Source organism: Perna viridis, chromosome 1, assembly GCF_037379345.1.
Source record: "Perna viridis isolate PV_CMFRI_1.1 ecotype Kerala chromosome 1, ASM3737934v1, whole genome shotgun sequence".
Classification (NCBI taxonomy): Eukaryota; Metazoa; Mollusca; class Bivalvia; order Mytilida; family Mytilidae; genus Perna; species Perna viridis.
Window position 1 is genome coordinate 12,069,334 of NC_142445.1, and position 16,319 is coordinate 12,085,652.

General features: G+C 31.5%; 1 protein-coding gene across 8 annotated transcripts in view; it reads left to right on the top strand.

The window, feature by feature from the left end:
• The first annotated feature begins 18 nt into the window (after positions 1 to 18).
• Positions 19 to 16,319, top strand: part of LOC148627281 (uncharacterized) — a 44,568-nt gene continuing 28,267 nt past the window's right edge. For 5 of the 8 annotated variants that reach the window (XM_088570870.1, XM_088570917.1, XM_088570879.1 and 2 more), the window contains exons 1-15: positions 24 to 112; positions 4,644 to 4,676; positions 6,446 to 6,508; positions 6,866 to 6,961; positions 7,366 to 7,484; positions 8,235 to 8,382; positions 9,814 to 9,877; positions 10,192 to 10,298; positions 11,379 to 11,465; positions 11,705 to 11,763; positions 13,164 to 13,304; positions 13,718 to 13,786; positions 14,133 to 14,406; positions 15,241 to 15,702; positions 15,874 to 16,011. In XM_088570870.1, the coding sequence (XP_088426996.1) occupies positions 77 to 112; positions 4,644 to 4,676; positions 6,446 to 6,508; positions 6,866 to 6,961; positions 7,366 to 7,484; positions 8,235 to 8,382; positions 9,814 to 9,877; positions 10,192 to 10,298; positions 11,379 to 11,465; positions 11,705 to 11,763; positions 13,164 to 13,304; positions 13,718 to 13,786; positions 14,133 to 14,406; positions 15,241 to 15,702; positions 15,874 to 16,011 (1,896 nt within the window). In that variant the 5' untranslated portion in view covers positions 24 to 76. Of the gene's footprint in view, positions 113 to 4,643; positions 4,677 to 6,445; positions 6,509 to 6,865; positions 6,962 to 7,365; positions 7,485 to 8,234; positions 8,383 to 9,813; positions 9,878 to 10,191; positions 10,299 to 11,378; positions 11,466 to 11,704; positions 11,764 to 13,163; positions 13,305 to 13,717; positions 13,787 to 14,132; positions 14,407 to 15,240; positions 15,703 to 15,873; positions 16,012 to 16,319 lie in introns of all 8 variants that reach the window. The other 3 variants (XM_088570889.1, XM_088570908.1, XM_088570936.1) reach the window with 3 other exon arrangements.

Consider the following 16,319-nt stretch of genomic DNA (forward strand, 5'->3'; position numbering starts at 1 on the left):
CGGTCAAATTTTAGAAACTTCCGGTGTCAACTTCCGGAAGGGACGTTCCCCGTGTCATCTGCAATATTTGAGAAAAATGTTCCGAAAGCTACTTAATAGAAAGGATGAGAAGGTTAAATTACGTAAAACAATCAAGCTTTTCAAACATTCTATCGTTATTTGTTAATTGGTGGTTTTAAGTGTGGGATGTGTGTACCCTTACCTTCAGTGCATTTACAAAAAAGTGCACAACTCGGGTGAGCCCAGACTTGATACCATGCCGGTAGACAAGACTGTATGGAACAGCCAATTTTAATGATGTACACCAATCATTGATAGTATAGTTTACTGCTGTCTGTTCACCTGTCCAAATTTAAATGTTAAAGTATGTTAAAAGAAAAGAAAGTGGCAACTATTAAACAATAAAGGATTCTGTAAGAAACAACCCAATAAAAATCAACCCCACGCAATCTTTTGACCTTCAATGAATAGTGTGAATCTTCCCTTACAGCTAATTGAAAAAGACCAGTTCCAATTTCAGTAATAATTTATGTAGGCTAATGAGTAATTTAAATAGCTCTCTCAGTGATTGGGATTACCTTGTGCCATACGCCATAGTTGCATTTCCTCTTAGAATGGCGCATTGAGTGACTAATGTGTCACGTCATGTGCACGCATTAAGTTTCCGTCATTGATAGTGGAGTGTTGTCCAATATTTGTGATAATAAAAAAGGCATGAACGTGTCTTTAAAAAATGTTTTTATTAGCTGCAGATGGATGTTTTGATCGCCACGTTTTCAAGGGGATTTGAAGACCAGAGAATGAAACAGTACTATGTCGATATTTTAGATTACACATTCTTGATCACTTATGCATTTGAAAGAACAGTAAACATTGTTTAAAAGAATAAAAATAATTTGATAATCAGAAAAGCATGGACTGGCGGTTCCATTTTGAAATTGAAAATGTTGCCAAACAGGGGTTGAAAATTCCTAAAGCCTGATGCCGGGGACTAAAAAAATTGAACCTGTTGTTTTTCAATGAAAAAAGTCTGTTGGGCATGGCAAATCTTAAAAAATAAAAACTCTTTTTTGAAAGATTTTGTTGTCATTATTTGGACCATGTTTCTCAATCAATTCCCTGACCTATTAATAGTTATAACTTTATTCTTAGAATGGGTATTCACTAGATCGATCTATTGATTAGTCATTCTCAAGTCTGAATCCTACCTGCGCTTGATCAGACACATTTTTTGCCATATTACATATTTTATTAATCAAACGCTGGAATGATAAAGATCAAATTTTGAGGAAAATATCGTTGCTCAATTACAATTTCACTGTTAAAAGAACACAGAAACGGAAAGCTGATGACAAGGCATCAGACCGGGAGATGGAAACAATTGACACTGTGTTTACTTCCTTGCAAACATAGAAATATACATAAAAATATCAGATAATAATATTGCATTTATATATCTTATGATTGGGACTTGACAAAACATTGTTCGGGAATAGTGTACAAAGATGAAAAAGTCCAGGGCTCAGGTCTTCCCAAAAAAATTTTCAATCCCTGCACCGAAGACATTTTTATGCTAGACCCAAAACAGAAGAAATGATATTTTTCAAAGCCTAAACAAATATTAATGATGGTAATTACCAGAATCAAACTGTTATTGTTGTAGAAACTAACTTGGCAGCTGGACACGGTTATGAACCCTCTATTGAAAATACTGATAATGGTTGAGGCATATTATCTGGTCCTGAAGCACCGTAAAAAAATCCAAAATCTGATTGCAGCCAAACAAAAAAATAGACTCTTTCCTATCATTTGTGATAAACTACTTTAATAGTTAGGGTCTAACTGATGGGGATCTGTGGATTATGATAAAGGACTAGACAATACATTAGTATTAAAACTCAAACAGCAGAAAAGAAAAGTGATTTGATGTGACAATTAATTGGCACGTTAATTATTAAATCTTAATAAACATTTGATCTGCAGTGTAAATTAAAGTTTGTTTATGATACAAATGTACATTTGGTCTTCTATATCTATGTCTAGCTGACCTTAGCTTCTATTCCAAATTTTGTCCCATGTTTATTTTTTAGAATGGCCCGTTGAAATTGAAAATGTCCTACTGAATTGAAGTCTCATTGGCAAAATTATAATTCCAATCACTGGTCTCTAGGTAGAAATCTGCCTTACATTACACCAATATGTCCTACTTTATTACTTCTAAACACCTGTGTGATATTTTGGACACTGCCTTTTAAGTTAGAATAGCTGTCAATTATGATGACCTTAACCTATATCATGGCATCCACCACTGTGTTTGGGTAGCTTGTACTCTATATACAAGTTGTTTCTGTTTCTGATACTTGTTTCTGATTGGACAACACTGTTCATTTTCTTTAAATATTCAAAGACCAAGCCAATTTTTAGTTTCAATTACTTAATTGAACTGAATGCTGAAACTTCTTATAGAAAGAATTTGATGCTCATGCATTGTTAAACAAAGATTCTTTCTGGCTGAAGTAGTTTCAAGAGCTTAAAGTTATGGTAACATTCATTACACTTTTGCAAAATGGCCATGTTTTCAGTTTACAATTTAAATCCATGTACCAGTCCATCTAAGGACCTTCTCAATATTAAACAGTTTAAAAAAAAATGTTATAAATTGATTGTAAATACTAGTATCATTTTTATTTTTTTTTCTTTGGTTTACAGTGACTGTTTATATAAGATGCCCTAAAATATAAACTTGAAAATGTACCAGTATAAAAAATTAAACAGTGATTTAAATGGCCTCAGTGTGTTTTATTTATTTGTCCTTTAGAGGTTAAGCTCATCATAATTGACAGCTAGTCAAACTTAAAAAGCAGTATCCAAAAGATCACACGTGTTCTGTGGTAGTTAAGTAGGACACATTGGTATAATGTAGGGCAGGTTTCTACCTAGAGAGCTATTTAAACTACTTAGTAGCCTACCAAGATTTGTATTGATATTGGAACTGGTCCTTTTCAACTAGTGTAAATGTATGTAAAATTGGAACTGGTCCTTTTCAACTAGCTGTAAATGTATGTAAAATTGATCTTTGTCTTTGACAGTTCTTTCAACATCAGGTCATGCCATGTCAACACTACATCTACATTGATATATTGTAAATAGAGTTGACATGGCATGATAGACCTGACATTGAATAATTGTCAAAGAGTAATCAGTGGAACCAAGATTCGAGCGGAAATCAAAAGAATGTAATCTAGGGACAAAGACCAGACATGGAAAACAGGCACACACAACAAAGAATATAAAATAATCAAAATAATACAAGAGTAATGAAGGGAACCAAGGTTATAGCAGTAATCAAAAGAATGCAATCCAGGGACAAAGACCAGACATGGAAAACAGACACACACAACAAAGAACTCAAAGTAACTAAAATCACACATACAAAGCAACAAAAGCAAATGAGAAACTCTGACTCCACCAAAAACTGGGAGCATGGACCAGGTGCACCGGTGCAAAGTAACAAAAGTAAAAGTGCAACTCACATTCCACTCAAACAGGGAGCATTGACCAGGTGCACTGATAGGGTAAGCATCATTTGCTTTTCTAGAAAGATCCTCCAAGTTTCTCATAAAAAGTCAAGTCCAAGGTAGACAAAAGAGGAAAGGAAAACTATGTCACATTGAACAAATCAGTTTCAATGATGCAGATGGAGTCATGGAGACACTGCAACGATCCATCAGTTCATGATGAGGGCCATAAAACTACTGCAGAGATGACTTCAATCTTGTAGCAACATTAGAGGACATCATGTGCCAGTTCAAACTATATTTTGAGCTAATATATTCTTACCTGAATACATGTATGAGATATGAGAAACCTGAAACACTATCGAAAAAGTTCATACTCTGAAGTTGTCTTGGATCTGCTTGTTCCAATTAAATCTTTGTCTGACAATTTTGTCCTGACTTCATTAAGTCCAAGGGATTGGTGTAAATTAATTCACCTGCCTGAAACCCACTTTTGACCATCTTGCAGACTTTTTTATCCATAAGACGTGTATATCAAATCCTTTAATTTTCTTGTTACTGTTTTTGGACTTCTCTACAATTAAGCTCCTTTTGGGATTGCATAACAAGTATAATATAAATTTCAACATTACTTTTTGTCAAATAATCAGAATGTTTTGTAAAAAGACAATGTTAAATTAAGTGTGTTAATGATTTTTTTGGAGTTTTAATGATTGCTATGTTTAACAGATCAGACAAATCATAGTGAACTGGTCACCTTGCATCAATCAAATCTTTCTTGTTACTTTGAAACTAGATGGATCTGCTTCTATGCATGTTAACTATATTTTACCTTAGAGCATCAGCAGTGAGTCTGAACAGATACATGTACATCTAAGTAATGTTACATACTAGAGTACTTTAGTCATGTATTTAGATTCAAAATTTGGAAGATCAAAAGGAGTTACAAGTTATAGACCAAAGTGCATGTTGGTTAAATAGATTATTTGAAAAAAAAAACATTAATGCTTCATTACTATTTATCAATTTTCACATGTTTATACTCAGGTATTATGAATACCAACATTTACCTCCCCCTTTGTTTGCTTTGTTTATATCAACCAAATATGTTTATTTATACCATAGGGACAGGTTGTTGAAAATACTGAAAACAGCAAGGTGATTCAATATTCCTCATTATGTTGCTGCAACTGTATGTGTCATGTAATGATGCATCTTCCTGCATCATTGACACACTTTGCTAGTCAGATGTATTAATTTTTTTTTTCTTATCCTTTCATGCATGTTAATCTACCCACCTTACATGCTTTTGCTTCTGCATTTCAGTTGCCTTGATGACCTCTTTACCTAATTTTGTATAAAATGAAACAATAGACAATGATAAGTCACTGACAGTGTAACTAATTATAAGCTTGGAATGATTATTCAGAAATTTCATCTGAAAACTTCCATCTATTTTCTTCTTTTTTTTTTTTTTTTTTCTTCTTTGTTGTTGGCATTTTGCACTTGTACCATCAATAAAATAAGCTATTAGTATTGAATTTTTAAGTACATTTTTTTGTACATTTTTGCATTTTAACATATTTAACATGTATGTTCTTGATACCTATGAAAGTGGCTGGATGTCAATGGTTAACAAGATAAACTACAATGTGTAAACTTTTAAAATCATTATTTTTAGTATAGGATATTCAAATTTCATTTCCTAAAACAATTTTGGACAATATTGGTAAAAGGTTTGTAAACAGCAATATTTAAAAAGTGTAATATACCCTAATAAAGTTCATTGGTAATCAACCCAGTGTGGCATCTTGAATATCAGAAGATAATGGAAATCAAGATTTTTTGTATTGTGGTTGGATTACCCGGTAGAATCATTAAATTTTGCCCAATGTGCTGATAATCATAAAAAAAAACCAAATCTCCTTTAGATGCTTATCTTCTTTATCTGATTTATGAGTAAATCTAGTATTATTTATATGCTGATCCATTATGAGAAAAACTGTGTTCAGTATACATGATATTAGTTTACTTTTCACAAGCCTCATTTTGCAATCTCATAGGTGGCAATAAAGACATACTGAGCACCCCTTTTGATCTGAAAAAAAAATTGCCAAAAATTTTGATTGAAATTTAGACAGAAGATTTCAATCCCTCTGACCCTCACTTTGTTCTGCTTTTAGTTACTGGTATGTTTATGCACCTCACCCTGAGTGACATGTTGAATTTGCTTATGAAGCTGACACAATAAAATGTAATGGTCTTATTCCATCACATTTGCGATTTCAAAATGCATGCATTATCATTGTATCTGCCAATTCCATCAAAAAATATCTTGCATGTACTATTTTACTGTATTTTATTCATCATGAAAGCTCAGTGATATCATTTGTCTTAAATTATCTCTGAATTTCTGAATTTTCTTTAATATGTAGAATCTTACAGTACATCCTGTGTTAAGTGGCATTTCTTCACTAGAAATAGTTAAGTTGAGGCTTGTCAAGTATTTTGAGAATTTAAAAAAACTTAAGTATCAAGACTAAGAATGTAGCTTGACACTGAATGTGGTGTATATTTCTGTTTCTTTGATGACTTTTTATCTCTGTACATTCCTCACCTTGGTAATGTCCAGTAAAGTTGTGTGTGTAACATCTTAAAGCTAAATAACTTATTTAATAACAGTAATAAAAAAAAAAACTTCAAGTGATCATTTTTTTTCCATCCATAGGAATCTGTGAATAGTCAAGTTGACTTAAGTCAGCAGTAGTAAGAAGTTCATTTAGGACCATGATATTTCCAGGGAAGTTATGAACTACCTACCAAAACTTTGACTATTTGATTTTTATGGTATTTATTTGTTTGTTTATAAAAGATGATACAAAACAAGCAACATTATCCATTGTGATCTGTGTGTTTTTTCACTTTAGAGCAGTTCACCTCAGTCCTCTCCTGCAAAACAAGCACAAGTTGTAACAGATGAAGAGGCACAGGTACAGTACTCAACATTTATAAGAAAATTTATTACTAAATAAAAAAAAATAAAAATGCAGAATCAGTGGTTTCATTGTTTTTCTGCTAAGTGTGGTTATAAAGGTATTGTGTGAGTATATTTTATTACCTTTTTTTTTACCATAATGCAACATGCCTCTTGCCATCTATGCTATAAACACATCAAACAAATGCACACAACCAATACCATTTCCAGACAATTGTACTAAAATTTTAAACCTATGAAATCAGGCATCTCACTCAGATTATGCATTGCTTATACATGTACATGTATAATTGTGGCATCTTGCATTCCACTGCTTCATATACCTGTTTTTGCAGCTTTTCTTTAATTGTAGGGATTTCTATGTCCTATGTGTATGAAATCCATGCCCTCAGCTGATGCATTGCAAAGGCACTTTGATACTGAACACGATGAAAGCAAAGCTCACGATGTATGCCAATTTAATATCTAGTATCAGGTTTTTAATTCAATGAGTGCTTTTATCAGACTTTTATGATTTTTTATAACTAATGATTCCCTGAATACAGCAGCCAGAAAAAGTACAAGTATTGTTTTATGGATAGAATATGCAGAAATCAACTTTCAATGCTGACTTTAAAGATTTTGTATATTTACCTGCTATTTTCTGTTTCAATAACTAAAATTAAAATTTTCAATGCAATGTATTCATGACTTGTAGAAACTCATGAAGTATTAAAATGTACAACAACAGTTATCATAAAAATGCAATTTAATTACGGTATAAATTAGATATGTTCTGGTAGACTTTTATTCTTTTTTCCATAAGAGGACTTTATATTGTATTCCTGGATATGTTTTTGTCTTGTTTTGTAGGAAGGATTTCTATGTCCACTGTGTAAGAAGTCCTACAATACACCAGAGGAATTACAATCTCATTTTGAAACACATGACCTGGAGTCTAATGAACCTTCTAACAATACATCAGAAAATAGGTAAATAAGAAGTCAGAATTGTTTTTTTTTCCAACAAAAGGAGACCTTTTATTTCAATTGCTCAATAGACAATATTCCAAATTTAGAAAAAAATGTTCTACTTTCCCCCACTTCAGGTTAATATTATTTGAAGTGAAATGGCTGGTGACTCAACGAAGAATAAGGGGGAAGTTGATCTTGATTGATTTTTAGTAGAAAGTTGATTTCTAAAGCCAAACAATGCCTTTACTTTCTACAAACAGAAACTTGCCGTTGATAATGATCATTTTGGAAGGCCAGCAACATTTCAGACAAAAGTTTTGTTATATGTGTATGCTTATTATGGTACCAGTTTTGTGCAGTAGGGCCGTATATTTCTGGAACAAATCTGGATTTCTCAATGTGGAAAATTGTCTATAAAGTCTTATCACTTTTTTTGTACAATTGTGCTTCAATTTCTGAAGTAGCATGTACTTTGAATAAGCAAACAGTTGTCATTTCAATTTAAACATAAGAGAAAGTGTCAAATTTGATTAGATCATGCTCTAATAACTTATCTCAGGTCTTAATTTGGAGATCTGCTGTTGTAATATAGTAAACTGAAACATCTAGCTTAATAAGTTCTTCAAAAACAAATAAATTGTACTAATATGAACTTTATTATCTTCTTAGTTCACTCATCTATTAAATGATTAGATAGTCAAATAATGAAGTTTATATTGAGGAAAAGGTGTTTTCTTTCATAAAATAAGCTTATATTGCATTTTGTAGAGATGGAGATGTATTTGCCCTTAGACAAGAGGTGGAAAACCTGAAAGGTTCTTTAAAAGAAAGTCAAAAGTACACTGACCAGCTAAAGAAAGAACTACAGAGGTCAAGGTCTGGCAGTGGTGGCAGTAAAGCCCCTCTAACTGAGGAGGTAAGTCAGAGGTCAAGGTCAGACAGTAGTGAAAGGAGAGCCTCTCTAACAGAAGATGAATTTAATTGTTAAGGTCAGGTGGTGCAAACTAGCTGAGGTGGCGAACCAGAAGTCTATGTCAGAAAGTTTTGGAAGCAAAATCTTTTGACAGAAGAAACCAATTTGAAGTAATCAAAATACTCATAGGCAAAGTTAGACCCGTAGTTCAATGATTTCATTCAGTCTTTTTAGGTATTGACCAATACAAAGACAAAAAGTGATGTTATATCCAAGACCCTTCTTTTATGTCAGAAATGCAGAAACTGGAAAATGGCTCCCTAGCAAAAGTATCATAAAGGAATAAATTCACTAACACTAGTTTCTGGCGTACTATTTTGCCGAAGTTTCAACTTACTGTTTCTATTTGCCGATTTTAAAGGTAAAATACTATCTGTATACTGAAAATACAAGCTTTTGTGTGATAATTTTGTCATGAGGAGGGAACAGAACTCTACTTCTACACAGTTTTAAAAGAATTTTCACAAAAATGAGAGGATTGTGGGTATTTTTTAAATTCAAAAATACAGTGTGCAAGCTATGAACAACAAAATATTATGTCAGGAGTTGTAATGGTATAGAATGTTTTTTTGTATAAATGTCAAAGAGTTAGACAAATGCACTCTATATTTTCTACATAAAAATGTCTCATGAAGTACTGTAAATGTATTACTGTAAACGTATTAATTTTTGCAGATTCTGTCAAGTGAGCATATTCGCTGATATTGATTTTCACGGTTTCAAAAAATGATATTGGCGTTATATAGTATTAAAAATAAATTTTGCATGTACTATTTTTCACGGTTTTCTGTCAACCAAAAATTAGTATGTTTACAGTAATTTTTGTGGTTGTTAATATTTGCTGATTCAAAAAATGATAAGCATTACAAAGTGTTCAAACCTGATTTTCTTCCGCTTTTTCAAATTCAGATTTTACCCATATGATTCTTTTTTTACAGTATATTTACTTCCGATTTTGCCAATTTTCACTTTGTTTGTTGACCTCATAAATTCGGGTCTAAGTGTTTAAAAATCAATTTGCGAGTGGACTATTTGTCAGGGTTTCCTGTCCACTGAGAAAATATATCACTGAGAAAATATATCGAAAATTGATACACTGCAAAAATTAGCATGTTTACAATATGCTTTTTTTTAACACAATTTGGCTAAATTTTCTCATTTTGCATTATTTTCATCAACAATTTTAGTGCAACACATGCATTAACTGCAATGAAACTTTGTTTTTCACAAAGGCACATGTTCAAGTAGTGAATGATACATTTTTCAAATACATTTGAAACACTTAAGTTTTTTTGGGCTGATTCTTGGTATTTTCTGAACACACTCCTTTTAAAACAAAATATTTGGAAATTTTTTCTTTGTTGATTTTTACAGGAGAAGTCTGAATTGGAAATGATGCAGCTGCAACTGAAAGGGTCAGAGGAAAGCAGAACTATATGTATGTTTTGAAACTTAAAAACTAATTATAGAATAAATCTGAAATTTTTAGGTCTGTTCAGTAGTTTAATCTGTAAAATCCTATAGTATATAAAAAGCAAGAATTTAATGTGATTGAACATTTATATCAGTCAAAGGTTTTTTAAATGGAATTTTTACAGTACTCAAACATTTCTGTTGCTATTGTTTCTGGCTTCTTATATATTTAAAAAATACATTGAACTTGGTAGTGTAAGGAATTCAAGGATTGATACAGAATTTATCGATTTTGCAATATTTAACATATCATTCATTACAGCATGGTTATTATTTCAGTAATGAATGAATGTCACCATCTAAGAGTTAAAGTAGAGGAACTGTCAGAGAAGAAAGAGATTTTGGAAGAAGAAGGCAGTAAACTATCAACAAAATCTGGTCAAATGGTAGCTTTATATGGTTATGGTTCTTTCTGAAGATGTTTCTATCGTTGCATCTATACTCGGCGTCACATACATAACATATTGTTCAAATTTGAAATTGACACTTACTGATAATTAAAACATGTTAATTAACTTTTATTTCACAAAACGGCTCCTCTGTAAAATGAGAATTGTTCAAATCCTACAAGATTTTAAATCCAGATCACAATGTTTACGTTGTCAAATCGACCGGGATTTGTTACCAAGACAATTTCCAGTTGCTAGTAGTTTGACAAAATCAAAGTTTTACCGCTTTATTTTGTGTCAAAAATTCTTCTGAAGATTATCTTTCCTACTAAATAATTGTTTATTTTCAAATTAGTGAGAATTACATTTTTGTCAACATATAAATTAAAAAATACAATTATCATTATTTTGTCAACAATCAGCGCTTAGCAGCAAAAATGGCAGAATTACAATGGAATTTCTAGTAAGGAATTATAGATTCTTCTTGAATGTGCATATCAATTGTAAATACTGTTTGATTTAATAAATTGAGAAATGCTTAACAAATAAAATGAAAGACAATTCTGCCTCGATAAAAGAATGGCTGAAAGAAATTTGTGATTGAATCGAAAATGGGCTTGAGCTGACGTCGAGTATAGATTCATGCTCTTAGTTTTTGGTTGAGTTTGAATGTTCTTTTTTAAGCGGTCTTTGTGTTTTCTTCTTAATTTCTATGCATTTTGTTTCTTTATTTGTCATCATGACTCAAATTCTCATTTAGAATATCAACTTGACTGGGTGCACTTGTTTTACTTGAATAGTTGTTATAATATTAATAGTTTTCTCTAAACATGAACTAATAATAATGGGAGAATACAAATTAGTTCTATTTTATATTTATGTGCATTTTGTTATATATTATCCAATTGTTTAAAAGGCAAAGAAAAGAATATTTTCTTAAAATTTGGAACTGTGAAAACTAGTAGTGATATTTATCATTTAATCCATAAGACAAGATCCAAGCATTGCATCTTACTAAGTCCAGAGGAGTATTTGGTTTATGTAGCATTTCATGTACTTTATTTTGTTTCTATTCAGGCCAGTGAATTGGTAACAGTTAAAGCCAAGAATGATGAATTAGAAGGGCAAAAAGTGGCCTTAGAAGATCACATACATACTCTAAAGGTTTGCTTCAAAACTAAATTTGATATATAAATTATTTCAATAAGGACAGAAAGTTGCCTTAGATAAAAACACATTTGAGCTTCAAGGTAACGGTACATGGCAAAAGAAATTTGAATAATTAAAATATTTTGATCATTGTTAGTACTTTTTATTAATTAGCACACAGTGTAACTTCTTTAATTGTCTTCTAAAATCACATTAAGCATTATAATCTTTGACACTATGAATATATTTTGTAGACTCAGATAGAGTCAAAGGAGACATTCATCCACAACTTGGAAGCACAACTGTCACAAAGGTAGGTTTTGATAAGTGATCCTTTTCCTTTTCTAGGATGCTAATGCATTTTTTTTTCAACTCCAAAAACAGACAAAAAAGAAATAAAGCCACAATGCATTTTCATTTGAAATTTTGTGTGATGATCGATAGACAAAAATCTGTAAAATTGGTACCACAGACTTGACTATTTATAGATGAGAACCACGTGGTTTTACTTATAAATACACACAAGATAAAGAAGGTCTATACCAATTAAATACCAGATCAGAAATGTTGAACAGTGATATCCCTGGTTGATCCACAGTATCGTCGTCTAACCTGAACTCACACTTCCGTTAAAATCGTAATTTCGGTTATAAGAATAGCCCGGTTATTTGCATAATTTTTACTGGCAAATAGGCTATGCAAATAAGCGGAATCCACTGTACCAATTAGTGTATACCAATACCTTCATTTGAATTAGTCTGTAAACCTATAGATAGTAAAACACTTCAGAGTATTTGTAGATAAGGCACTATAAAAGCTATATAAGTGTATTTTACAATTATTATTATTATTATTATTATTATTATTATTATTATTAAGCTATAATACCAAAAGGTTTGAAAACTGTTTACAGTACTGAATTCTAATGAACTAATGTATTATTGAAAGAATACAAAGACTGGATTGTAGCAATACAACAGTTTATCATTTTTTTTTACTTGAAATGAAATTGAAATGATAAATTTTAATTGCAGTGGAAAGTATGTAAGATGATAAGTAATAGTTCTAACCTTTACCTCATTACTTCTGTACCAACATTACCCATAGAGCACACACTATCATGAAAATAGTCCAATACCAGTGCAAATTTCCTTCCTTTCACAGCACACACTATGCAAAGTACAAATGTAACTGATTAAGTCATAACCAGGACTGAGTTTGATAAAAAAAAAAACATTTCAAACTGAGGTTTTGATTGAGTTGAGGAAGGAATTGAGGAAAATCTCAGTTTAAGATGTTTTATGAAACCGGGCCTGGAGTAGAAGCTAAGAATTTTTGCTGTTCTGTTTTAAATTTTTCTCCCACTGGATTCTGAAAATATGAAATAGCAAAATGCTAAATAGCTTGGCTCATTTGGTGGGATTTAACCCCATTTAATTTTAGCACAGTGTCCACAGTTTTTTTTTGTTTTGTTTTTTCCACATTTCATAGTGCATTCCAACATTTATAGACAGGTGAGTCCTTATATCAGCACTACAAAACACAGGGCTATATTGACCTGGGGGAGAAAACTGGTGTATAAATGGCACTTCAGAACAGAGTTTATATTGCTATTGATATGATACATTTTTTCATATTTGCTTGACTTCATTTCTATTCTAACTATTTGTCAGCTTCAACAATATACACTGAAATGAGTAATGTTTGTATTAGACCAGGGGCAGAAGATGTCATGGTTCTGAAGAAAGAATTGATTTCAGTACAGACTTTAATGGACAACATGTCCCTAGAGAAAGAAAAGGAAAAAGATGCCATAGAAAAACAATACAATGATTTGAAATCAAAATATGATGTGTAAGATGTACTTTGGTTAAGAATTTGGTATTTTGATGTTTTAAAAGTTAAATAGCATAAATTATAAAGCAAACACAGGGTTTTACATCATAAGTTGATACTCAAATAATACCCAGATGTTCTGTCTCCAAATCACTTTTTATCCCATCCACCCACTTAGCACACCACATTCTTATAGTGTTTAAATGTACATGCATTAAACTTATGTTTCTTTTAGATTGAAAATATGTTAAAAAGATGATAAATGAAAGATTCATTTCAATTTTTTTTTCAGCCTTTGAATTTCTTTTTTTGATCCAATTGATTTGTACATTAATTTTTTTCTACTGAACCTGTATACTAAAATAGCATGAGAACTTTTTCTGTTTGATAAAAAGTTTTATACATTTTCTAATATTGTTTCAATATTTTAGTGCTGAAGAAAAATTAAAACATCTGGAAGCTCAAGTGTCAGAATCACCTAAAGTAGAGGAAGTCACAAGGTAGTTACATTAGGCCCACTGAACAAGTTTGTATAGAACTGTCTGCCATTGTTTTATCAATCTTGTAAATTTAACTTCTCTTGAACTGCATAATGGAACATCTGACTTGTGTAGAAAGGTTGGTAGAGGTGAGAGAATGAGAGAATACTTAAATCCAGATTTAACTTTTATAATTCTTTTTTTTTTGTGTATTTACTTCCCATTTTGTCTATTTCTGCTTCCTTTGTTGACTTTGTCAAAATGTTTCTGCATTTCTCATTTTCATAGATTTTTGAAAATATCTATCATTAATCCAAATGAATGTTGTGTTTTTGTTGCTTTGTCTTATAACTTCATCTGTTATTAGGTTACAGTCATCCATCAAAGAAAAGGAAAATTTGTTTACACAGGCACAAACTGAACTCAAACAGACACAAGAGGAACTGCAAAAGTTGAAATCCCAACAAGACAAAACAACATATGAAAAGGAAAGCCTTGAGAAAGATTTGAAAACCAAGTCAGAAGAACTTTCAAAACTACAAGGAAACCTTGACCGAAAGGAGTCCGAGATATCTAATCTACAGAAAGAGGTGAAAGAAAAAACGGACCAGTATACACAACTTCAGTCAAATATTATGAAGGTATTGAATGATCAACTGATTTGCTTTGCCCATTTTACACATTTTCTTATAACAGTCTCCCATTGACATTACCATTTTACCAAGCTAGACAGTATAGGTAATGTTGGCTGTTAGCATATGTTAAGATAAGTAAAGGACAACAAAGTTTGTTAAATGTTTTTTAAAAGTACATGTATGTTATAGAGATAATATGATAGGGATTCGTTGTATACTTGGTTGTCAATTTAATAAAAAATCACAAGTAAAACTGGTTGTAACTAATGAAGTCACAAGAGAAACATTATCAATCCACTTTATGGTTATGATTTTTATTAAAATCAACTGCAGATTGGCAGGTGATGTACTTAATCAGATGTGGTGTTCACTCATAAATTTTGATGGATTTTCACCAGAATAAACCTTGTACTGTAGAAGTGATATTTAGTAGTGTGGGTGGTATATTGGATTCACCTTGTCTGTCTATCCCAATTTTGTCACCAAAATCTTGACTCCCAGTAGATTGATTTCAAATTTTTTGTGTGGCATTATATAGATGGGGCATATGTTGTGAGCAATTTTGGGTGCTGCCCAATATAACTTTTTATATCAATTAGGGTATTCCTAGCATGGCAACATATGCAGCTTTATGTATTCTACTGACAAACAATCTTTAAAATCAAATATATTTTGTGATACTGAAATAAGTAAAATAAAAAAATAACACAAAGATATATAATGGTATTGAAGATAACCATACATTTTATAACAGTCAATATCACACAGTCAATGTAAAGTAAAATTTAAGATAATTGTAAAGAGAATGGTATTGTAACATGTTTTTTTTTTTAATTTCAGGGACAGGAAAGCTCATCAATTGTTCAAAGACAACTAACTGAAAGAGTAGAGGAAATAGCTCAGCTTAAAGTTGATGTGACCAAAAGAGATTCTGAAATTGTCACCTTGACCCAGTTGGCAGAAAACCGTGCCAACAAAATATCTAACTTGGAAGAAGAAATAGAAAGTAAAGAGAAGGAAATTGAGCAATCAAAGTCAGAAGTTGACAGCATGAACGAGGAAGTTAAAAAGATTCAACGGCAATTAGAGGACAAAATTTCACAGATAGAAAATATAAACAGTGATCTACAAAGTAAAGAAAGGGAAGTGGAATCTTTGAAAGAAGACTTGAAGGGAAAAGTTGATAGAATATCTGAAGTCGAAACAGAGTTAGATAAAATCATCTCAGAAGTATCCAGTCTGAAAAAGACTATAGATGAGAAGGATGGAATTATTACTGAAAATCAGAATGAAATCATGGCAGTAAGTATTCAATTTCTAAATTTTAGTGGTTAAATTGCCCTATATATGTATGTAATAAAATTTGTTTACTGAGATACTGAGATAGAACTCAAATTAATAGGGAATACATAATATATTATCTGACAATGTACTTCAGGACAGTAAATACTTTTAATCTGATCATATTTTCAGCTTCAACAGAGAATAGAAGAAAAGGACAGTTCAATATCTGACTTAGAGAAACAGCTGGGTGGTTCTAAGTCAGAGTCTGTAGAATTATTACACAAGAAAGAGCAGCAGTTTAATGATCTAAAACTAGAATTAGAAAAGGCAAGTTACATTGAATCGTTAGTACCTGAATAGGAAAAAAGACCAATGCTATATCATGATATGCTAATAAATTCAACTTTTTCCTTTGTACATTTCGTTTATGTCAAAGATCAACTTTCATTATTATAAATCAAGCAAGTTAAAAGAGCCCTTTGGAATATTGCAGTCCAAAGTTTTCACTCCACACACACACACATATAATTTTTACCAAATCTCTGTTTTTTTTAACTTAAAATAATACATTGTACCTTGATTATGATGATAATGTGTACTGCATTGAGGAGCAACAGCTCTTTTAACTTGAACAA